The sequence below is a fragment of the Tamandua tetradactyla genome, chromosome 6 (genome assembly GCF_023851605.1).
Source record: "Tamandua tetradactyla isolate mTamTet1 chromosome 6, mTamTet1.pri, whole genome shotgun sequence".
NCBI lineage: Eukaryota > Metazoa > Chordata > Mammalia > Pilosa > Myrmecophagidae > Tamandua > Tamandua tetradactyla.
Window position 1 is genome coordinate 105,002,872 of NC_135332.1, and position 21,695 is coordinate 105,024,566.

At 37.2% G+C, this 21,695-nt stretch overlaps 1 protein-coding gene and 1 pseudogene across 11 annotated transcripts in view; one reads left to right on the forward strand and one right to left on the reverse strand.

Annotated features, from left to right (window-relative positions):
• The window catches only part of ASPH (aspartate beta-hydroxylase), a 272,195-nt gene that overhangs the window by 218,424 nt on the left and 32,076 nt on the right, over positions 1-21,695 (reverse strand). For 6 of the 11 annotated variants that reach the window (XM_077166854.1, XM_077166851.1, XM_077166849.1 and 3 more), the window contains exons 2-3: positions 6,598-6,747; positions 1,327-1,371 (exon numbers count right to left, since the gene is read on the reverse strand). In XM_077166854.1, coding sequence (XP_077022969.1) covers positions 1,327-1,371; positions 6,598-6,747 — 195 coding nt within the window. Of the gene's footprint in view, positions 1-1,326; positions 1,372-6,597; positions 6,748-13,108; positions 13,778-21,695 lie in introns of those variants that run through there. The other 5 variants (XM_077166856.1, XM_077166850.1, XM_077166857.1 and 2 more) reach the window with 4 other exon arrangements.
• LOC143685701 (proteasome subunit alpha type-1 pseudogene) lies at positions 8,281-9,127 on the forward strand (annotated as a pseudogene).

A 21,695-nucleotide genomic window follows, 5' to 3' on the forward strand; every position in this document is an offset into this window, starting at 1 on the left:
TATCACATTGCAGGAATGCATATTAGCCATAAATGCTAGCAATCAATGTAATTATTTGCTATTTTAGCGCTTTTGCAAAGCAGTGCCACATGACTGTCTTATATACAAGTGATAGGAATTCATTAAGAAATCCTCATATAACATATTGTATGACGTATAACGGAATATTTTCTATAAAAGTTTAAGAATATCTGATTTATCACTTCAGAATGATGTCTTACTATACTGCTAAAAATACTTGAAGTAAAATATTCATAAGAAACAATATTGATCCATTCCTAACAGTTAAATGAAATGGAATGTTTCCAAAGAATGACTGTTCCTCTCATCAATATGCGAAAAAAAAGGAAAATTTGCCAGGGCTCAAATAAACAGCAAATGTAAGTAACATAGAGGATATGTACTAAAAATAAGAGTTTATTTTATATTTTATAATAATGATTGACAATAGAATCATCATGAGTCAACCTTTAAAAAAAGAAATAAGACCATTCTGGAAATAGAGTATATAAAACTGGAGAAGGCTTCCTGAAATAACAAAAGAAAACTTATGATTATACTACCTAAAAATTTAATTACCATCGGCCATCTATTAATAAGAACAAAAATAAATCAATAAGGCTTAACCAGACATGCTGAAAAAGAAATGTACCAATGCTTTTACTTCTCCAGTACAGTAGATGTATGTTTATCATTTAGGAGCTCTGTATATTCAGCATTTTAAATATGAGTCAAAGATATTCAATTCCCTAAAAAGTCATCCTAAGATCAATATGATTTATAATTCATCACTGGACAATAACTATGAAGCAACATAATAATGTACAGCAAAATTTAAACAGAATTCACAAATCTAACACAAGTAATAAACAATCAGTAAACAGGGCTGTCACCATCTCTTTAGTAAAAAAGTAAATAACAATACTGCATCACTGCCACAGAACTTTTGGCGAGAAAATCCATGACTAATCTTTACCTCCCAAAGCCCTTGTTTTACTTAAGAAAATAGTTAACTTGCTATTAAGAAGCCTGATTTACAAAGCATGTAGACAATTAAAAGAAGAGAAAAAAAAACAAAAAGGAGGGGAAGCTATCATTTCTATTGATAAGAAATATAAGTGAAAATATGGATCTGCAGGTCAAGGCTATTCAGTACAAAGCTAAAATAAGTCTAAAAAGATATAAAACACTACACTTACTGACAAACTTATAAGGGAAACTTGGTCCTACCACATACATTCTCTGATATAAGTGTTAACTAAATTAATAGAATGAAGTTTTAGAAACTAACACAAATATACTTAAAATGCGTCTCTTCAAGCCTACCTTGAAGTACCTCTGATAAGTTATAACGGAAGTCCTTTGCTTTGGCTGCGTGCATGTAAAAACACGAAAATTGTTACTTGTGTTTAAATGTACAAATATTTCACGACTTTTGTTTAATATACTTTCCCTAGGAGTATATCATGGTAAATCAATAAAAGCACAAATCTATTTACAAGTTGGTCTCCAAAGTAAAATTCTTCCCCAACAACCTATCAATCTATCAAAGGCAATTTTGTCAAAGTAATAAAAATGAAAAACTTCAATGAAAGACAAATTAGATGTAAGTCGATTGGATTTGTCTTTTTATCCTCAGAAAGATGGCTATAATCCGACGAGTGATTCAGGGGTCTAGGGTGTTCAATGGAAGGGAAAGAAAGTGTCTATAATTATATGCAGACAGACACGTGTGCACTGTTTCTAGTGACAGAGTTCATATATTTCATTGGATTATTAGGGAGGAATGTCATTATTTATAAGAGTCAAAAAGTGGAAACAACCCAAAAGTCTTATCAACTCATGAGTGGATAAACAAAATGTGGTATATCCATACAGTGGAATATTGTTCATCCATAAAAAAGAGTAAAGTGCTGGTACACTGTACAAATATAAATCTTCAAGACACTGTGCTAAGTGAAAAAAAGAGAAGACACAAAAGACCACATATTGGATGATTTCCTTTATATGAAATGTTGAGAATAGACAAAATTATACAAACACAAAAAGCATATTAGAGGTTGCAGGGGATGGAGGAAGAGATTTAGACTGACTGCTAACCCACTAAATCGCACACTGTAAAATGGTTAAATGTAAATTTTCTATTATGTGAATTTTATCTCAAAAAAAGAAAAGATTTTTAGTGAGATGAAAATACAAAAAGAAGGAATGTGACTCCAAAAAAGATAAAGAATTATTAATATAAAGAATCATGAAAAACCACAGAGACTATGGGGAGGGAGAAGAAAAGAGGATAAAGGAGGATATTGGAAGAACCTACAAGCAGCATACAGGCTCCACCTACACACACACACACACACACACTCACCTATATCAACAGAGAAATGGAAGGATTTGCTTTGAAAAGATCTCTAACGTAAGATTTTGCAAACTGTGTGTAAATGACCCATTATTGGGTCCTTAAATAAATTCAGTGGCCCATAACCAATATTTTTTTTCCATAACCAATATTTTAAACATCTGTAATATAGTAAAACAGAAAGATAAAGTACTTTACTTGGTAAGATCATTTGGGCACTGTTAGATAAAACTTTTCTCAGTGTGAAATATGCACAATAGAAATTATTTACTACAGGTCATGTTCTAAAAAAGCCCAAAAGCCACTGCTCTAAGTTAACCCTGCTAACATCCCATTTTGTTCCTGCCCCATTGAGAACCAAAGGAAGGCTACAGAAATTAAGAGCACCAAAAAGAAGAAAAGAAATCTTTCAGATTCCTAAGGGTATGTCACTTCTACAAATTCACATAAGTAGTGAGATCAAAATTCCTACCTAGGGCACTGCCCCAGTCGAGATGGAAGAGTAAGGGCTCTGTGCCACCCACACCCCCAGAAAGCAACAATCAGCATGAACAGGCAGAAACATCTTTCCCAAAGCTCCTGAAAACAGTTAAAGAATTATAGCAACAGGGCAAGCTCAAATCAAGGAAAAAGCAGTAGGATCTCCTCGCAGCCTGGCTGACCCTTCCTCCCCTTGATGAGAAGCTGGGCCTGCGCTCCCTGTGTGGGTCCCTGGTCTTGGTTCCAGAGGAAAGAAAGCAATTCTCATGTACATACTGATGCCCCTGATGGTGGCCTGAAGGACTGAACAGGATATCTGTCACAGGCTAGCTGCCCCAGAACTTGCCCTTCCTGTAAAAGGCGGCTCACCAAACTCTCTCACAGAATGCACTGGTACAGCGGTTAAGTCTTGGTTGCCTGAGGCAAGGGATTTTTTTTTTTTTTTTTTACTATAGGCTATAGAATGCAGAGCCTGGGACCTAGAGGACACTGTTTCCTAGGTAAGAGGGGACACTCTAGGTACATAAGTGGGGATTTTCCAGGGGCCAGAAGCGCAAGCCCAAGACAAGATTCATGCACATAATGGAACAAGGGAGACTCCTATACTTTCGCTTGGAACTATTCTCCAAACTCACTGTATGGATCTGGAAGGAGAGCACTCATCCAAGTTAATCCACAAAGACTGGGAAAGCTGTTTACTTTTTACTCTTTTTTTGTTTTGTTTTGTTTTGTTTTGTTAATTCCTGGAATTCAAGAAAAGTCCATCTGTTATACAGCTGGATACAAGCTTAAGGAACATACTCAGAATCTAAATTCCAGTGATAACACACTAACATTAAAATGTCTGGGTTTCAACAAAAGATTACAAAACATACAAAGAAACAGGAAGCAATGGCCTAGGCAAAGGAGAAGATTAGAGGATTAGGAGCCACCAATGAGGAGGAACAGACCTGGGATGTAGCAGAGACTTTAAAAAAATGGTTGTAAACACACTTAAAGAGCCACAGGAAAACATGGACAAAGAACTAACGAAATTAGAAAAATGACAGGATAAACACAAAAAGAACCCCAATAGAGGTGGAAATTATGAAAAGAAACCAGAGCTGGAAACCATAGTAACAGAAATTAAAAATACCCTAGAGGGATTGGAACTGGCCAAAGAAAGAATAAGTGAACTTCAAGATAAGAAAACTGAAATTACCCCATCTGAGAAGCAGATAGAAGAATAAAGAAAAGATTCCCACATTGTGGGAATAACTGAGTTAATGCAGCATTTGCAGTTGGTGTCACATTGTGGGAATTTCAGGAGAAGAAAGGGAGAGAGGGAGTTGTAGTATAATGAAAAAACTTGGCTGGTCTTTGTCATTAATTCCTGGAAGAACTTCCTCTCAATCTTTGGAGTTTCCTGATAGGAGGTTTTTTGTTCTTCATGGTGGGCCCAGACCATATCTGTTATTTCATATGCTAATGAATGACAGGGAGGGGCCAACCACAACTGCAGTCTTAATCACCAGAAAGAAAAACCAACCACATGATTAGGAGTTGGAGCTTTAATTCAGATCATAACAGCCCCAAGTCCCCAGCCCCTGGAAGGAATAGGGAGCTGCAGATCGAGCTCATACACTTAGGCATTGATTCCATCCAACATGCCTATACAAGGAGACCCCATATAAACTCAGGACACTAGAAGCCATAATGAGCTTCCATGGTTGAGAAAACACATCACTACTGTGCTGGGAGGGAGAGGTGCTCTGACTTCATGTGAAAAGGACACAGAAGCTTCTGTCTGAGACCCTCTCAGAACTCACCCTATGCATCTCATCTTTTAGCTTCTTCATATTTATAACCTTTTACTATAACAAAATTATAATCCTAAGTATAGGATCAAAGTACTTTCAGTGAGTCTGTGAATTGTCCTAGTAAATCACTGAGCCCAAGGGGATGGTAAGAATCCCCAAATCTGTAGTGAGTTGGTCAGAAGTGTGGGTGGCCTGGACCCCTGAACCTGTGATAGATGCCTAAGAGCCAGTATTATAGAGGATCACTGTGACTGTGCGGTCTGGCCTAACTCCAGGTAGTTAGAGTAAGAATAACTGAGTTAATGCAGCATTTGCAGTTGGTGTCAGAAGCTATTGTGGAAGTTGTAGGAGATTTTAAATAATCTTTAAAAGAGCAGAGAGAATATTCAAGAAATAATGGCAGAGAATTCCCCAGATTTAACCAAAGGCATGAATATACACATCCAAGACACTCAACTAACTTCCAACATGATAAACCCAAATAGATCCATGGCATGACAGATTATAGTCAAACTGTCAAAAGCCAAAGACAAAGAGAGAATTCCAAAAACCCCAAGAGAGAAGCAACATGTCAAATACAAGGGAGCCTCAATCAGATTAAGTGCCAATTTCTCACATGGAAACCTTAGAGGCACAAAAGCAGTGAGAAAACTTATTTAAAAAACTGCCAACCAAGAACTCTATATCCAGCAGAACTTTCAAAAGTGAGGGAGAGAGTAAGACATTCCCAGAAAAACAAAAGCTGAGAGAGTTCATCACCATTAGACTGGCCCTACAAGAAATGCTAAAGAGAACTCTGCAGGTTGAAAGGAAAGGACAATCATTGATCAAAGCCACATGAAGAAGTAAAGATCTCCAGTGAGAGTGACGATATTGGTAAATATAAACACCAGCACCATTGTATTTTTGGTTTGTAACTCTACTTTTTACTTCCTACAGGGTCTAAAAGACAAATGCATAAAATGAAATGATAAAGCAGTGGTTTCAGACTCAAAGTATAAACATGTAAGTTGTCATAAGAACTACACAAAGGTGAAGAGGTGGAAAAGTATAGAAAGATAGAGAGTGTATGTCACTGGAGTTAAGTTGGTATTAAAGCATAAAAGACTGTTATAGATTTAGGATGTTAAATTTATATCCTGTCGTAACTATAGAAAAAAGATCAGAGAATATGCAAGCTTAGAGACAGAAATAAGAGCAGAAGCTGATAAGGACGGGGTGCAGAGGAATGGGAAGTTAATGCATCATGGGTGTCAGGTTCCTTCTGGGGGATGGGAAAGTTTAGTGATGGGACTTGGTAAGGGAACCACAGCTCTGTGAATGTGAGTAACGCCACTGAATGTACACTTGGGAGTGGCTGTGGTAGGAAAGTTTAGGTTGCTTTACCACAACTAAATAAAAATATGTATTTACATATCCCATGACTGAAAAAAAAGAAAACGAAAAGAAAGAAAGAGCAAATAAAAAGACAACAATGAAATGCAATACCTGGTCCTGGATGGGATCCAACAAGGAAAGAGAGAATCTCAAAAGGACATTAGTGGGACATATGAAAAATCTAGAATATAGACTGCAAGCTTTGTATCAATCCTAGATTTCTTGAACGTGATAACTGCATTTAGAGTGGACACATAAGTGAGTATCCTTGTTCTCAGGAAATGTACATGGCAGTATTAAGTATTCAAGGAGCATGATGTACACAACCTACACCCAAGTGTAAGAAATAGAATGACAAATAGATAAGACAGATTAACAGATGGATAGATAGGTGGACTAAGAGATAGATAAAGAATGATACAGTAAATGTGACAATATGTTAAAATTGGTGAATGTGGGTACCTGAGGGGATAGGAAGGGGTATGCTGGAGTTCTCCATATGATGTTTGTACTGTTATTTCAACTGCCCTGTAAATGTCAAAGTATTTCAAATTAACAAGTTAAATAAAGAAAAAAACTTACCTAAAACTTCCTCATAATCAACAAGATCAAACCAAACAACAGCTACTGATGCCCAGACTCCCAGCAATGCAATCACCATAAACCAGGTGAAAAATGAACTTCCAGAGAGTCCTCCTTTTCTCCCATTCTTGTGTCCTCCATGTTTAGTCTCTGTTTAAAAACAAAATAAGTAAAAGTGTCATTCATTATATCAAAAAAAAGGCTTTGTTTACCCTCCGGCATTGTATTATTTCTCTAGTAATTGATAGTGCCTCTAATAGTAGATGATTTCAAAAATAGATATCACAAAATTCTTAAAATGTGTTACCCAAAATAAAGGTTTTGAAGACAGAAAAGCTTCAGCTTAGACTTAATACCATGTGTGTAAGACACTAACTTTGAACTAATGGAAGAAATAAACTTCTGATTGATGAAATAATAGGTTTTTTTAAAGTGAAGGTTTATATAATTTACATATTTCCTTTTAAGTTCTTTATCAAAACTACCTAAATATAACCACCTTCAAAGTTCAGAGCATATCAACAACGTATTATATAGAGATGTAGTCAAATCCTTTCCTCTATACCATTTAGTTCCTGTAGAAGCTTAGACTCTGTTAACTACCACAGGAGAAAAATCTCCTCCCTTCTGACCCCACAAACACACACACACACACACACACACACACACACAAACCTCATTCTGTATTCTTAGCCTAAGAGAGAGGGAGAGAAGGAAGGACACTATTTATAGGTAGTAGAGGTCAGGGAAGAAGAGAAGGTAACAGCCTCAGCAATCCAGCCTTGCTCCTTTAAAAGATCCACTAAGACCTGAAGAAACAGGAAAAAGTTCATCCACAACAGATTTCAATGCAAGAAGGAGCTTTGTAAAGTGTCATCCACCAGAACTGGTGTTTATCACATCTGATATACTCTTACATTTTGGAAAAATTATTCTTACAGCTAAAAATAAATAAAAACAATGAGAATCAAGAGATATTAACAGAAAATAGTTAACATTGTCTTTAAAAGGAAGGACAGCAATATTAATTTTTTTCTTACAAAGGACTATGAGAAGTCATATCCTAAAAATGCCAGTTGAGAAAAAGGAAGTTTACTAAGCAGGTAGAAAGTAGGGTGCTGTCTCATGTTTGCTCAGTACTTGCAATCTTTTTCACAGCTGCATGGGAGCCTCCCAGTCTGGTTGTTTCTCTAGAAGGCATCTCTGGTTTCTAGGTAGTCGTGTGGGACTGCCCCTCACACCACAGGACATTTGACACCCCTTGTTCCCCTCGTTCCAGTTGTTATGACAAACAAAAACACTCCCAAATGTTTCCAAATGTCCCTGAGAACAGCAGTACCTGTTAAGAATGACTGATGTAAGGAAAGGAAGAATCGTCCCTCTTTTATAGACAAGATGAAAAGATTCGCCCCAAGTCCCCTGCACGATGGATATATCCCTGACCTACGTGAGAGTGCAGAGCAACATGATTTCAAAAGACTTGAATGACTGTAATCTACAACCTCAGTCTTCTGACTCCTAAAACCAATTCTAATTATAGAATATCAGTAGCGAAAATACTGCCAATGCTTCTGGAGGTAAAAATGAGATAATTTATTCTTGCCAAAAGGATTTGTACATTTTTTAAACAAACCACTAGGTCAACTTTTCAAGATGGGGCCACAGCTAGTCCCACACTGGACCATGTTTCCTAACTGATATGACAATTATGTCATTGTTTGGAGCCCTCAGGGTAAGAGTCACTAAATTGAATATACGATGGATGCTGTTAAGTAAGGTTCAACCACAGTTGGTCTGAAATCGAAACCCATGCAATGTTGGCTGCATTGAAGAGAGCACAATCAGAGCTTGCAGGCCATCAAAAAAAATTCTACATGTTGACAAGCATATTGGTATCTCAACTGCAGGGCTAACTGCTGATACTTGACTGTTAGGTAATTTCATGGGCCAGGAGTGTTTGGATTCCAGATTTGTATTTAACAGATCTCTTCCCATGTCTCATTTTATGTCTCTAATTGGAAGAAAGACCGAGATACCAACACAATGAAATGGCCAAAGCCCATATGGTGTGGGACTGCTCATTGCTGGTTATGATGATACGGGCCCTCATATTTTCCAAACCTGTCTACCTACTAACTATTTTAACTGCAGGGCTATGTCCACTAGAGCCTGTTCTCAAACTGCTCATACTTACTTTGAGAGACATATGTCTGAGTTTAGGTAGTTTATTTTGAATGAACTGGCTAAACACAATCTGTGTGCCTCAAGAGAGATACTTCCTGCAGAGTAGGACCTATCCACAAAAAATGTTTCCATTGAAATTGTTGGTAAAGACTTGGGGTTTATGATCTATGATGATAACGTGTCTCCATTCCTGGAAGGTCTTGAAGAAAGACCACAAAGAAAGGCACAGCTTGTTCAATCTTCTGATGAACCTGCAGAAAAGGCTGATAAACCTGCAGAAAAGGCTGATAAACCAATGGAACGTTACCTGATAAATGAGACTGTAAGTGTATTATCAAATATGTAGTAATGCAGGAACATGTACCAGAATGACAACAATCTTTGCTTTGAACCAAAAGATTCAGAGTGGTGGAATGGTGTTTTAGCATTTAGCCTAGAAGTGAGTTTTTTCCAAGAAACCCAACTGAAACCATACTACAGGGTGCTCTCTCACTTTGAGAGACCCTATATAATAATTTTCTAGAAAGTATAGGGTTGTTTATACTACTGCTATTATATGAAGAACCTAGTGTCTTTGTGGTTTTAAACTCAACTGTGAAATAAAATTGTTCCAACATTAAAAAAAAAAAAAACCTAAGTTGATGTGAGTGTGCATATATGTGTGGTGTGTACACATGCTCAAACATACACACATATTTATCTTTATACCTATACTTCAGGGCATAAAACCAAAACAACTAAAGACAAATTTCATTCTGAAAGAAAAAGTCAATAATGCCCTTTTAAATTGTACTTCAAATATTAATGGACCTATCAAAAAGGGCCAGTTTCTAAAGCATATGTTAAATTCACAAAGCTACACTTATCAAAAATCTCCTAAAAGCCAATTAAAAAAAATAGAAAATATTTGCTTGGTATGTAGTATATTAAATTCACTTAAAATATAGTCTTCACTGTTTCATTATCTGAACACAGCCTTGTGAGGAAAGGAGTGGTCAAGTAGGTGGAAAATTCTGCACTATCAGTGGGGATAAATGATAATTACTCTATATGTGTTGTGTTTTAAGCCTATAGAGTACAAAAAGAATGAAAAATTAAGCGCCACTAATTTTTTTTTTTTTCACACAGGCAAGCACTGGGAAATGAACCCAGGTCTCTGACATGGACTCTGCCACTGAGCCACTATGATCCGCCCTAAATTTTTAAAAAGAAAAGAAAATAGTCAGTGGGCTACTGATTCAGTAGCTGCGATTTCTTTAATTCACTAAACTTCTAAATACACAAAGTCATTTTTTTCTTTGCCCTTATGAAAAAAAAATTCTTTATTTCTATACAACATAAAGAAAACATACATACCTACTGGTATGTAATACTAATTATAATAAGAATAATGCCTTCTGAAGGCATTTGCATCCTGAAGACATTTGAAGGCAAAAGTATCCAATTTACTCTCAAATCTAGATATAGAACTATAACAGTTAACGACTGAGAATATTCCTTCCTTAGGTACACATTGTCTCTAAGAATCAAATTTAAATTTTCATATTTAAAATGAGTGTTAAGGATGCATGGGTGGTTCAGTGGTAGAATGCTTGCCTTCCATGTGAGAGACCCGGGTTTGTTTCCCAGCAAACGCACTCAAAAAAATAAAAAAATAAAAATAATAATAATAAATAAGTGTTAAAATTGCAATAAAGCTGGGTTCTCGTCTCATCTCCTCTTGGAGATTTATTTTGTAATTATACAGTCTCCTATATTTTTCCTCATTAATGGAAAATACAAGGTTGAGTTCTTCTTCAGTCATTTAACATGTATTTAGCCCCTATTTCCTAGACATGATACGATTCTTACTTAATAACTAAATTTCCAAAATTTGTATATCAGTAATACTACATTGTGAAAGCACATAGATGTTATTTAAATAAGCCTAATGACTAACAAAATGAAAGAATGACTTGAATTCAAAGTTCAAGATTTTGTCTATTTGTATCTCTTTCTCTTAAAGCAGAAATGGGAGAAGAAAATCTCTGAACTTCTCAAAAGTAAAGTATCATCTGGCTAAGGTATCAGCCATACCTATCCAAGTTATAACACCAAATGTAAGGAAAAGTGTGTGTGTGTTGGGGGGACAACTTAAAAAAAAAGTATTATATAAATGCCCACACCAAAACAGAAAGAAGAATAAGCTTAAGCCACAAAATACTGACGGAGGGGCTATAAAAGGCAGGAATGCAATGAATGCAGTGGGAGTACAAGGAAACTAGAAAAGCATCATGGCAGGAGATCATTTATCATTGATGCTTAAGGGAAATCCCTTCTAGTACTCAAAAATAATCTTTAGTACAAGGCAAGAAATGATATTCATATTAATTCTGTCATTAAAATACTATTTTAATCTGTTTAAAAATGCAAGAAATACATAATTCAATTCAGAAAGGTTTTCTCAATACAGTTTTCATTACATTCATCACTTTAAATGTTACTTAATTAGAAAACTCACTTATTTAGCAATGCTTTAACCATCACTTTATAATGTCAAATAAATGAGGTGTTCCTCTAGTATTGTTGCTCTTATTTCTGTTAATATTTATTCTAATTTCATAAAGGAACATAACACTGAATTACAGAAGGACTCTTCCTAAGACATTTTTTTTTTAGGGGAACTTTCTTATCAACAGCAAATAATATACTCCTGATATGTCACTTTATAAATATGGTATGCCTAGTCTCAAAGGACAGATCAGGTTCTGTCCAATTAAACTGAAGAAAGCATAGTAAGACAAACCCTTCAGGAGGGTTCAAAACTCTCTAAAGCAAACCTGAAATCAGTAGACGGTTCCAAGACGGTTGTCCAAAAGAGCAATTAGTGGTTGACAGTCAACCACCGTGAAATTCATGTCTTAATTTCCATTTTATGTTCCATGTTACACCTGCAGTGCTGAGAATTAGTCAAAATATACTTTTTTTAACAGGGGTAAGAATAAGACAGGAACTATTTGAATTTATTTACTCTGGCATTGTCCCATCAACATGCTGCTATGCTGATATGTACTATCAAACAGCAAATTCTCATGGCAAGCAATGGAATATGCCCCATTCCAAAATGAAGAGTGGACTAGGGAGAACAGGTAACTTTATTTATTCGATTGAAGAAAGAGATAACAGAAGATACATTCAGCACCTGAGAATAGCCGATTATTTATATGGACTACTTCCCAACTGAACTAAAAATCAACCATTTATAAGTCTTAGTCAGCGTTATCTGGGAGGATTTTATGATTTATACATACACTACATGTTAAAAGTTTTAAAAAGCCATAAACATTGCCAAACAACTCATCAGTCTATTTTTACATGCTATAAAATATCACTCTTTGGGGGCCAAGAACTGTTAAACATGAGTCAGAAGTAATGACTGATTTTACCTCACTATATAGATTATGTAATCCATGGAGACGGGGAGAAGGTCTTTTAAAAGAACTGCGAGTCAGATATATAGTAGCCCCTTCAAGGCTATACAATTACTTTATATAATCCATTCTAACCATTTATTCAAAACACATTCAAAATGGAGATGTCCATATTCTCTATATCAACAGTAGAATCCTTTTCATCACCATTAGACAATTAAGAGTTGGAAGCAGTTCTCACACATCTATTACTTATATATACATATAATTTTTCAACATAATGAGCAAATGCAGTTTGCTTTCAATTAAGTGGAAAGACAAATCACAAAGTAAAGCAAAAACAAGCATACCTAAAAAAGTAAAGTCAACCCATGATCAAAGAACACTTGAAGGTTAATGATTCAATTTAAAGAACAAAATGAAATCTTAGTGTCTTTGCTTTGCATTTTTTGTCTGCTTCACAAAAAGTAGGTCACTTTCCATATATAGCAAAGTCTTTCTTGAGCCAATTAAGCCTGCTCAATAACATAAGACTGAATTTATATATCCCTTAAGTTTTCCTATAATTTCAAATGAATACACACAATTTTCTAAATTCATTGTAATTAACTTAAAGGCTAAGGAAGTTCACTTGTACATTTGGCAGTTTATAAAAAGCAACCTCTGATATTACAATATACTAAAATATATTCTAATTTAAGACACTAAAACATACTCAGATTAAAGACGAATACATTATTCCATGAAAAATTCAACTACTGTGAAAATGGATGTCTCCAGCAGTTCAAAACAGAAAATATAGAAGATGCAGTCAAAGCATTAAGCCAAAAATATTTTAATGGAGCACAACTGAAGATAAAGCTAAAAGTTGACAGCTAGATACAAATCTACTTTTAACCCAAACAATACAAATATACCTTTATCGTCGGCCATTTAGATTTCTTCAATCCATAAATAATATATATATATATGCAAGATTAAAAAAATCAAAATGCTATCAGCAGGTATCAGGCATGTTGTACGTCCTTCCCCATGAGAGCTTTAGACTGGCCAACCCCCACAGCAAAGGCCTCTAGAACTGAAATTGGACCTGACTGCATACCCTGCTCACCAGTTATTTTTAGAGGCCTCTTCCTCATGGTCAAACGCTGCCAATCACTCAGGCTTAAATGCAGACCCAACAATCAGACAGCCTCTCTCCCACTTGAGGGATTCCTTTCTCTGTTGGGCCTATCTCCTAACTTCAAACCCTAAAATCAAGCATGCAGTGAAAAAAGAGACAAAACAAATTGTGCTGACCATTTTATTTTCAAGGATTCAGACCTTAATGGCTTCAGCCTAATCACTGAATCATTTTAAACTGAAATAAAATGATCAATACCAAGTCTTGTTATAAAATATGGCCCCAAGCCCAGAAACAGCTTGATACAGCCCTAGAGAAACTTCTATCCCTGTGCCTACTAAGTTTGAGTAAACAGAGCCACAAATGGTAAGAAGTTAATTAATGCTTCAGAATTCTTAGTTCCAAACATTACCCTCCCAGGAGTAATTCTTTCAATAGTAAATGTAAAGCAAAAATAACAAAATGTTCCACTAAGGAAGGAGGGAGAGAAGGATGGGAGGAAAGAAGGGCAGGAGGGAGGAAGACAGGAAAAGAGGAAAGGAAGGAGAGAGGGAAGAAAGGAGAAGGAAGATTGGGAGGAAGGGGAGGGGTAGAGGGAAAGAAAGAAAACTTTAGAAGACAAGTAAGCTAGGAAAAAATCTCAAAAAGGGAAATAGAAAATGTACAACTGCATTCTGATTTTTCTCTACTTTTCCCCCATCCCCATCTGCAAGTTCCTCCTCTGGGAACTGAAATCAGCCCAACATTAATACCATTCTTCCACTGTTCTAAGATTAGCAATTCAGAGAATTCTTCAGAGCTCTGATTAGTAGACTAAATTAATTTAGCATGAGTGGTATCTAGAACAAGATAGCAACCTTTCAAAGTTGTTTATAAATCTTTATTTTTTTCACTCAAATGTAAGGTTTCCTACACAAATTAAACATGTAAATGTTCTGAAAAGGACTTAGCAACCCACAGTACCAGTATTTGATGGCCCAGAGCTGGGATGGCCAAGAACAAGGCATCAAGGCCAACCTAAACAAGACTGACCGGTGCCTCCCCCATCCCTTTCCTCAAGCATCTGCCCCACTAAGGTCATGCTTGCTGCAAGGCTAAATGATGACTAAATATCTGTTGACAGGGGTGTAAGATGATCCATCATCCCACCATTCCACCTAAACATTCATTACACAATTATTTAGGAGGCTTTTTTTGTTTGTTTAATTGTTTCTGGAGGGATGATGAGAGCACAAAGAGATGCTTCATGGGATCACCCAAAACCAACCTACCATACTCCCAGGGGGAGCAGCCTGGTATGGCTTCAGACCTGGATTCAATTCTTGATTTACCCATTAACTTTGATTTAGGGGAAATCATCAAACTGTTGAGCCTCAATTACCTTGCTTATAAAATGTTTCTTGGCACAAACGACATGTAAATATTTGTTGAAGTCACTCACGCAACAAAATTTTATTAGATCAATAAGGGCTAGCTAACAAATCCCCTCACCCCAATTTGCAGCTCCTTTCATAATCCTAGCTTGGCCCCGATACTGCCATAGCTGCTAGGGTTCTTCTCTGTCCCCAGAAGCCTAGACAAGGCCAGCTGCTTTGTAAATTACAGATCTGTGGCCAAACACTGAACTGAGATGAGAATCACAGCTATTAAAATTGGGTATATCTCAGCCCTGCGGCTTCTTCAACCCAGCTCCAATTATTCCACCTCCACAAATCTTTATCATCCATTCTACAGTTAACCTTCAACTGTTTTGCAACAGATGAATGATCATTTCCAAAAAAATGCCTTCTTAGTGTCACAATGACAATAGCATACCTATTATTCTAGATAGCGTGATCAGGATACACTTTTATGAAAAATCTTTACCACAGTATTTTTAGAGGAAAAATACATCTGAATTCCAAAGCAACTATCTCTTGCAATAACAACTCACTTTTATGATGGGAAAAGTTTAAATAAAGTTTAAATAAGTTTAATTTGTATATTATGAAAATTATGTTTTAAAAACACTGCAAAGATGAAAAAAAAAAAGTGGAAAGAATTCTCGCCTACCGAGCTGGAGACCTGGGTTTGATTCTCAGAGCCTGCCCATGAGAAAAAAAAACCACTGCAAAGAAAACCAAAGCAATATTAAATCAACTTGTCCTCATAATGACTGCTGGGAAAAACGGCAGCTCCTAGGACCAAGCGGAGCCCAAGCTTCTGCCACGTGCTCTGAGACTATAATTATCAGCCTGGTGTCACCCAGGATCACTAGAGCCAAGACCCATGTCCAGTAAGTCCACTGCTTTGCCTCCCTCTGAAAAAACTTCCAAGTTGAAATTCATCAGATCTCTTGTGGGTCAGCCAGACTACTTCACTCCCTTCACTCTCAATCATCCCTCCCTGACAGAATCACCGGGAGAGCATGTGAAAACACACTTTGCTGAGTCCCACCCTTCACAGTTTCAGTTTCTGTAGGTCTGGGATGGGACTGAGAATCTGCATTTCTGACACATTCCCAGGAGTGCAGCAACTGCCAGGCACAGAACCACACTTAAGAGAATCACTGCATAGCCTTGGTTCTTGAAGACAATTATATAACAATGTAACTTTTACAATGAGAATGTGTGATTGCGAAAACCTTGTGTCTGATGCTCCTTTTATCCAGGGTATGGTTAAATGAGTAAAAAAAAAAATACGGATAAAAAATAAATAATAGGGGGGATAAGGGATAAATTAAATTGGATAGATGGAAGTACTAGTGGTCAATGAGAGGGAAGGGTAAGGGGTATGGGATGTATGAATTTTTTCTTTTTATTTCTTTTTCTGGAGTGATGCAAATGTTCTAAAATTGATCATGGTGATGAATACATAACTATGTGATGATACCATGAGCCTTTGATTATACACTATGAATGGACTATATGAGTGTGAAGATCTGTCATTAAAAATGTTTAAAAAAAAAGAGAGAGAGAGAGAGAGAGAATCACTGCACTACTGTTATTCCCCTAATGCTCAGGGTCTGGAGGAGAGTTAGCTCTGGCTTCCCACTACATTCTCCAGGTCACTATTTCCCCATACCCTTAGAAAGAAAAGAGAACAGACAAAACCCTGTTCCTTTGAGGCTCATATCATCCAGTTATACTCAGCTCCACCCCGCCTCACCCTGGCCATCAACCAACCTCCAGCTGTTCCCCATCCTCAACAAAGGCTTCTCCTAAACCTCCACTCATTTGTAGTCAAGTGATTTCAACTTCCATGTGGCCAACATCCCAAATTCTCTTTCCTTCATTTCTTTATCCTCAATGACCGTGCCCCCTTCCCCTATGCTGTATCAAACACTCATTCTTACATTCCTATCATAGAGCTTGTCATGAACCCAAACCTAATTCACCTTCCAAATCACATTTTCATTCTTGCTGAAATTTCTCTGTAGTTAATAATAATTTAATGGATTCAGTCACCCTGCTAAGAAAGCCATGCTTGTTTGGATCCATCATAAGAACTGCAGGATATTATGAGATACCCAAAATATGGCTCTTTCAAAAAAAAAAAAAAAACAATAACAAAAAAGATTTTCATCCATATGCAGTCTCCAAAGCAAATGAGTTAAGTTATACCATTCTAAACCTATTAAATAGATAGTACTACCAAAGCAGATACTCAGTAACACCTACTTAAACACACTCCCCACCAGTGATGAAAACTTCCTCAACATACAGGTTTAGGTTCCACTACATAAAGGATGTGCAGAATGAAAAATTCACTCTCTGATCACAACCTCCTATTTTTCCATCTTGTTTATTCAAGTTTCTTCTTGGATTCTGTCATTCTCTTGCTTACACTTTCTTCCTATATGCTCCACCTCCTGTCTTCACATCTTTTCACATTCATCTTAAATCTTCATTGCCTTGACTCACAAAATTCTCTTGGCTCCTCTATTCTGATACCAAACAAAGTGGGGTTCTATGCCTGATGCGCATAACAGCCAATTTATGACACCAGGGTTTCAAAGAAAGAAAGAGTTTATTGCTACACACGAAGCAGATCAGATGGCCTATAAGCCCAAAAATCTGTCTCCCGGAATCCAACGAGTTCAGGGTTTTCACAGATTCAAACAAGGTGGGGATGGAGCTGTTACCATTATAACATCAAGTTTAAACAGGGTTGAAACTATAGTCTAAAATAACCATCCCAATAGTAATCTGAATCTAATGATTCTGATACACAGGACTGAGACTAGTTCAGTTACAGTAATGGCTATTCTACAATATGGAAAGAAAAAAAAATCTATGTAACGATTCAGTAATCCTAATCATTTGTTAATTCTTAATTTCTTGGTTATACTTTCATGGCACCAATCTGCCATAATTGCCTCCCTGGATGAACACAATTATTCACCCCCTCTAATACTAAAAGGGCAGCCAGACAACCAAATAAAAAGCAGGCAACAGGCATTTTAGAATCAACCTAAACTGGGTGGCCCACGAGAGAATACCACCTATGAATCCTACCACATTTCTCTGGAAAACTCAGGCTCCCATTCTCTACAATGACTATTTCACATTGCTCTGCCCCTAAAGTATTCTGCCTTCTCATACTCAAAATATGACCTAGGCTCTGATTCACAGAGAAGACAAAACTATGAATAAGAAACTGTCTCGACTGTCCACTGCCAATCATATAAACCTACATTCACTTGTATTCATTCTTTCCTAATTCCTCTACCAATTCCTTTCCATTTTCTCAAGTACCTTAAATTCTTGATTTTCTCTTCATCCTCCTATACCACCAGGCTCTCTGCCTTTACTTCATCTCACCTCAACCCCCATGGCTAGCCCATACCCTATCTTTGTCCTTCCCATCACAGATAAAATTCTCAAAAGAACTGTCATTTTACTGCTTCCATTTCCTAACCTCCCTCTCATTCCTCACAACTTGCAGGTTATAGCCAGCAATCTGGCTACTGCACAAGCCTCCAAAGAAGCAGCTCTAATATCTCATCAATCACTTCCATGGCATTAAATTCAATGGAAAAATTTCAGTCTTCATATTACTTGACCTCTGTTCTAGTTTGCTAGCTGCTGAAATGCAACATACCAGAAACAGAATGGCTTTTAACAAGGGGAATTTAATGAGTTGCTAGTTTACAGTTCAAAGGCTGAGAAAATGTCCCAATTAAAACAAGTCTATAGAAATGTCCAATCAAAGGCATCCAGGGAAAGATACCTTGGTTCAACAAGGCCGATGAAGTTCAGGATTTCTCTTGCAAGTGAGAAGGCACAGGGTGAACACAGTCAGGGCTTCTCTCTCAGCTGAAAGGGCACATGGTGAACACGGTGTCATCTGCTAGCTTTCTCTCCTGGCTTCCAGTTTCATGAAGGTCCCCGGGAGGTGTTTTTCTTCCTCATCTCCAAAGGTCACTGACTGGTGGACTCTCTGCTTCGTGGTGCTGCAGCATTCTCTGCTCTCTCTGAATCTCTCATTCTCCAAAATATTTCCTCTTTTATAGGACTCCAATAATCAAGACCCACCCAAATGGGTGGAGTCATGTCATCCCCTAATACCGTTTAACAACCACTCTTGACTAAATCACATCATCCAGGGAGATGATCTGATTACAGTTTCAAACATACAGTATTGAATAGGGATTATTCTACCTTTATGAAATGGGATTTATATTAAAACATGGCTTTTCTTATGGGGCATACTTCCTTTCAAACCAGCACAACCTCCGAACAGGATTTTATATAGTTAGCAAAACGCTCCTTTTTAACCATTCTCTTCCCTTAATGTTCTCCACATTAACCTCTCTGAGTATTTCTTCCATCTCCCTTAACTTTCTAGTCCTCAGTCTCCTTTGCTAACTCATCCCACATCCTCCTCTAACCTGACTTTTCTTTTTTTTTTTCTTTTTCTTTTTAGCATGGGCTGGCACCCGGAATCGAACCCGGGTCTCTGGCATGGCAGGCCACTGAGATACTGTCGCATGGCCCTCTACCTTTTAAATGTGTAAATTCCTAACAGCTTCGTGCTACATTATTTCCTAATTGACTTTAGCTAACATCTATTTGGTGCTACTGAATTCCTCTCTCCTTTGAGTTCCAGACCCATCTGCCTATTCAACATTTCATCTGAATGATTTACAGAAGCTTCACACTCAACATAAACACACTGAACCCATGACCTTTCCACATACCATCTCCTCTCTGTGTTCTAAATCTCAGAAGCACTTCCAGTGGCCAACTGCTTAAACCAAAAACCTGCCTGGAATCTATCCTTGATTCACACTCTTCCTCTTTTCCCAAAGACCAAGTTTGATCAATTTTCCCTCCCATCTCTTAAACTGAAGTTTCTCCATCAGGCAAATGGGTTATAGCTATGTCAGGATATGGATCCTCCCCAGCCCCTGGTCATCCTTGTTCATTTACCCCAGAATATATATATATACATATGTTTTCTTTTTAAAGCATTTTTGCATGTGCCATGACATGAAAAAGTAAGAAACTCTGTCTAAACTCACCCAAGTTTCTGCCTCTCTACTGTGATCACCCAAATCTACATTATCATCTCTGATGTACTACAACACCTTAACATAACCTTTATTACACCTTACAGCTGTCTGTACTCCTGCCACACCAACCTTCATGCTCTAGCCTGTCTCAGCATCTCGGCACAAGCTATTCTCTATTTCTGGAATTTCAACACTGCTGCACCAATACGTGCCACCACCCTTCTCCCCTGCCTAGGTATCTCCTACTCATTCTAATTTCCACATCTCAAGGAAGCCTTTCCTGCTTTTACATGCTCTCACAACTTCCCCTTCATGGCAATATTTCAATTAATTTTTTATTAACTTTTCAATCTCTTTCCATACCTAGAATGTAAGTTTCATGGCAACAGGGACTAAATTTACCCTGTTCGTTGCTGAACATTTGTCTTGCATTTTGTAGGAACTCCCTAATAAACATTTGTTAAACAAATGAACAAATTCCTTCTCAAAGCTTTGATATTGTATCAGTAATCAAACTTCTTTCTACTAACATTTCGGAAATAAGGGAACAAAGTTCAATCCAACAACTGCCAATTCACTTCTGGTTTCCCCACCTCCATAAATCTAACTATCTGAAATTAATTAACAGGAACAAAAGCCCTACGAGCAGTTAACAGAGAAAAAGATATTAGGTAAGAAACCTAGTGGTTCCCAAACACTGGTTATAGACCAAAATCAGTCTACTACTGAGTTTTAACTGGTCTGTCTCAGTTAAATTTCTCACTAATCAATCTTGAGTGATTAAAACGTGGGTTGAATGTGAGAAGGCCCAAGTAAGAAGGATTTTGTAGCACTATTCATCTATCTCAGACAGTTAGACACAAGACTGGTTTCTTACTGTCTGCTGTGGGTAGAATGTAGCCCTCCACCACCAAAAAAAAATAGATATGGCCTTCCTCTAACCGCCAGAACCTATTAATGTGACCTTATTTGGAAAAATGGTCTTTGCAGATATAATTAAGGATCCCGAGATAAGACCATCCTGGATTATCCAGGTGAGCCCTAAATCCAACGATCAGTATCAATTACATGACAGAAGAAGAGAAAACAGTCACCAGAAGAAGAAAAGGCCATCTGAAGATGCAGGCAAAGATAAGAGTGATGCAGCTACAAGCCAAGGAACCTTGGAGTCACCAGCAGTTGGAAGAGGCAAGGAATGATTCCCCCACCTCCACTCCAGGGCCTTTGGAAGGAGCAGAATTCTACAGACAACTTGATTTCAAATTTCTGGCCTCCAGGATAAATTTCTGTTGTTTTAAGCCACCCAGTTTGAAGTAATTTGTTATGGCAGACACAGGGAACCAATGCCCTGACCCGAAGAAGAAAAGGCACAGTGGCTAGAAGAGTGACAAGGCTCTGCCATGCTTTTTAGAGTTTAGTAAAATAAAACTGAGAACGTTGTTTCCATTTACCATCAGTATTAACTAAAGAAAGTGAAATATTACCAATAGCTTTCCACACCAGCCTCCAGAGTTTTGTTGGAATCTTCTATTCTTTGGAACAAGTTTGAGAACACTGCCTAAGATAACCTACATTTTTTTTATTAACTACTGATTCACTGAAGAATAGAGCAGCTGAATCGGAGGAAGGTCATCAACTCTCACTTCATGGTTGTTTGAAGTACCAAAACTCCACTGGGAAGAAGGTGAAAATAAATTCTCCTTGAAAGAGTATTAATGGTGGTTAACTTCAAAGTCTAGTTCCCCAAACCAGGCCTGCCTAGTCAGTTTTTTAAACTTAACCAGTTCTCTCTACAGACTATGCAATAAAGACAAAGACTTTCTCAGAGGAAAGACCAGTGCCCTGGAATAGTCAATAATCCAAAAGTGTGACTAACAGTTATTAG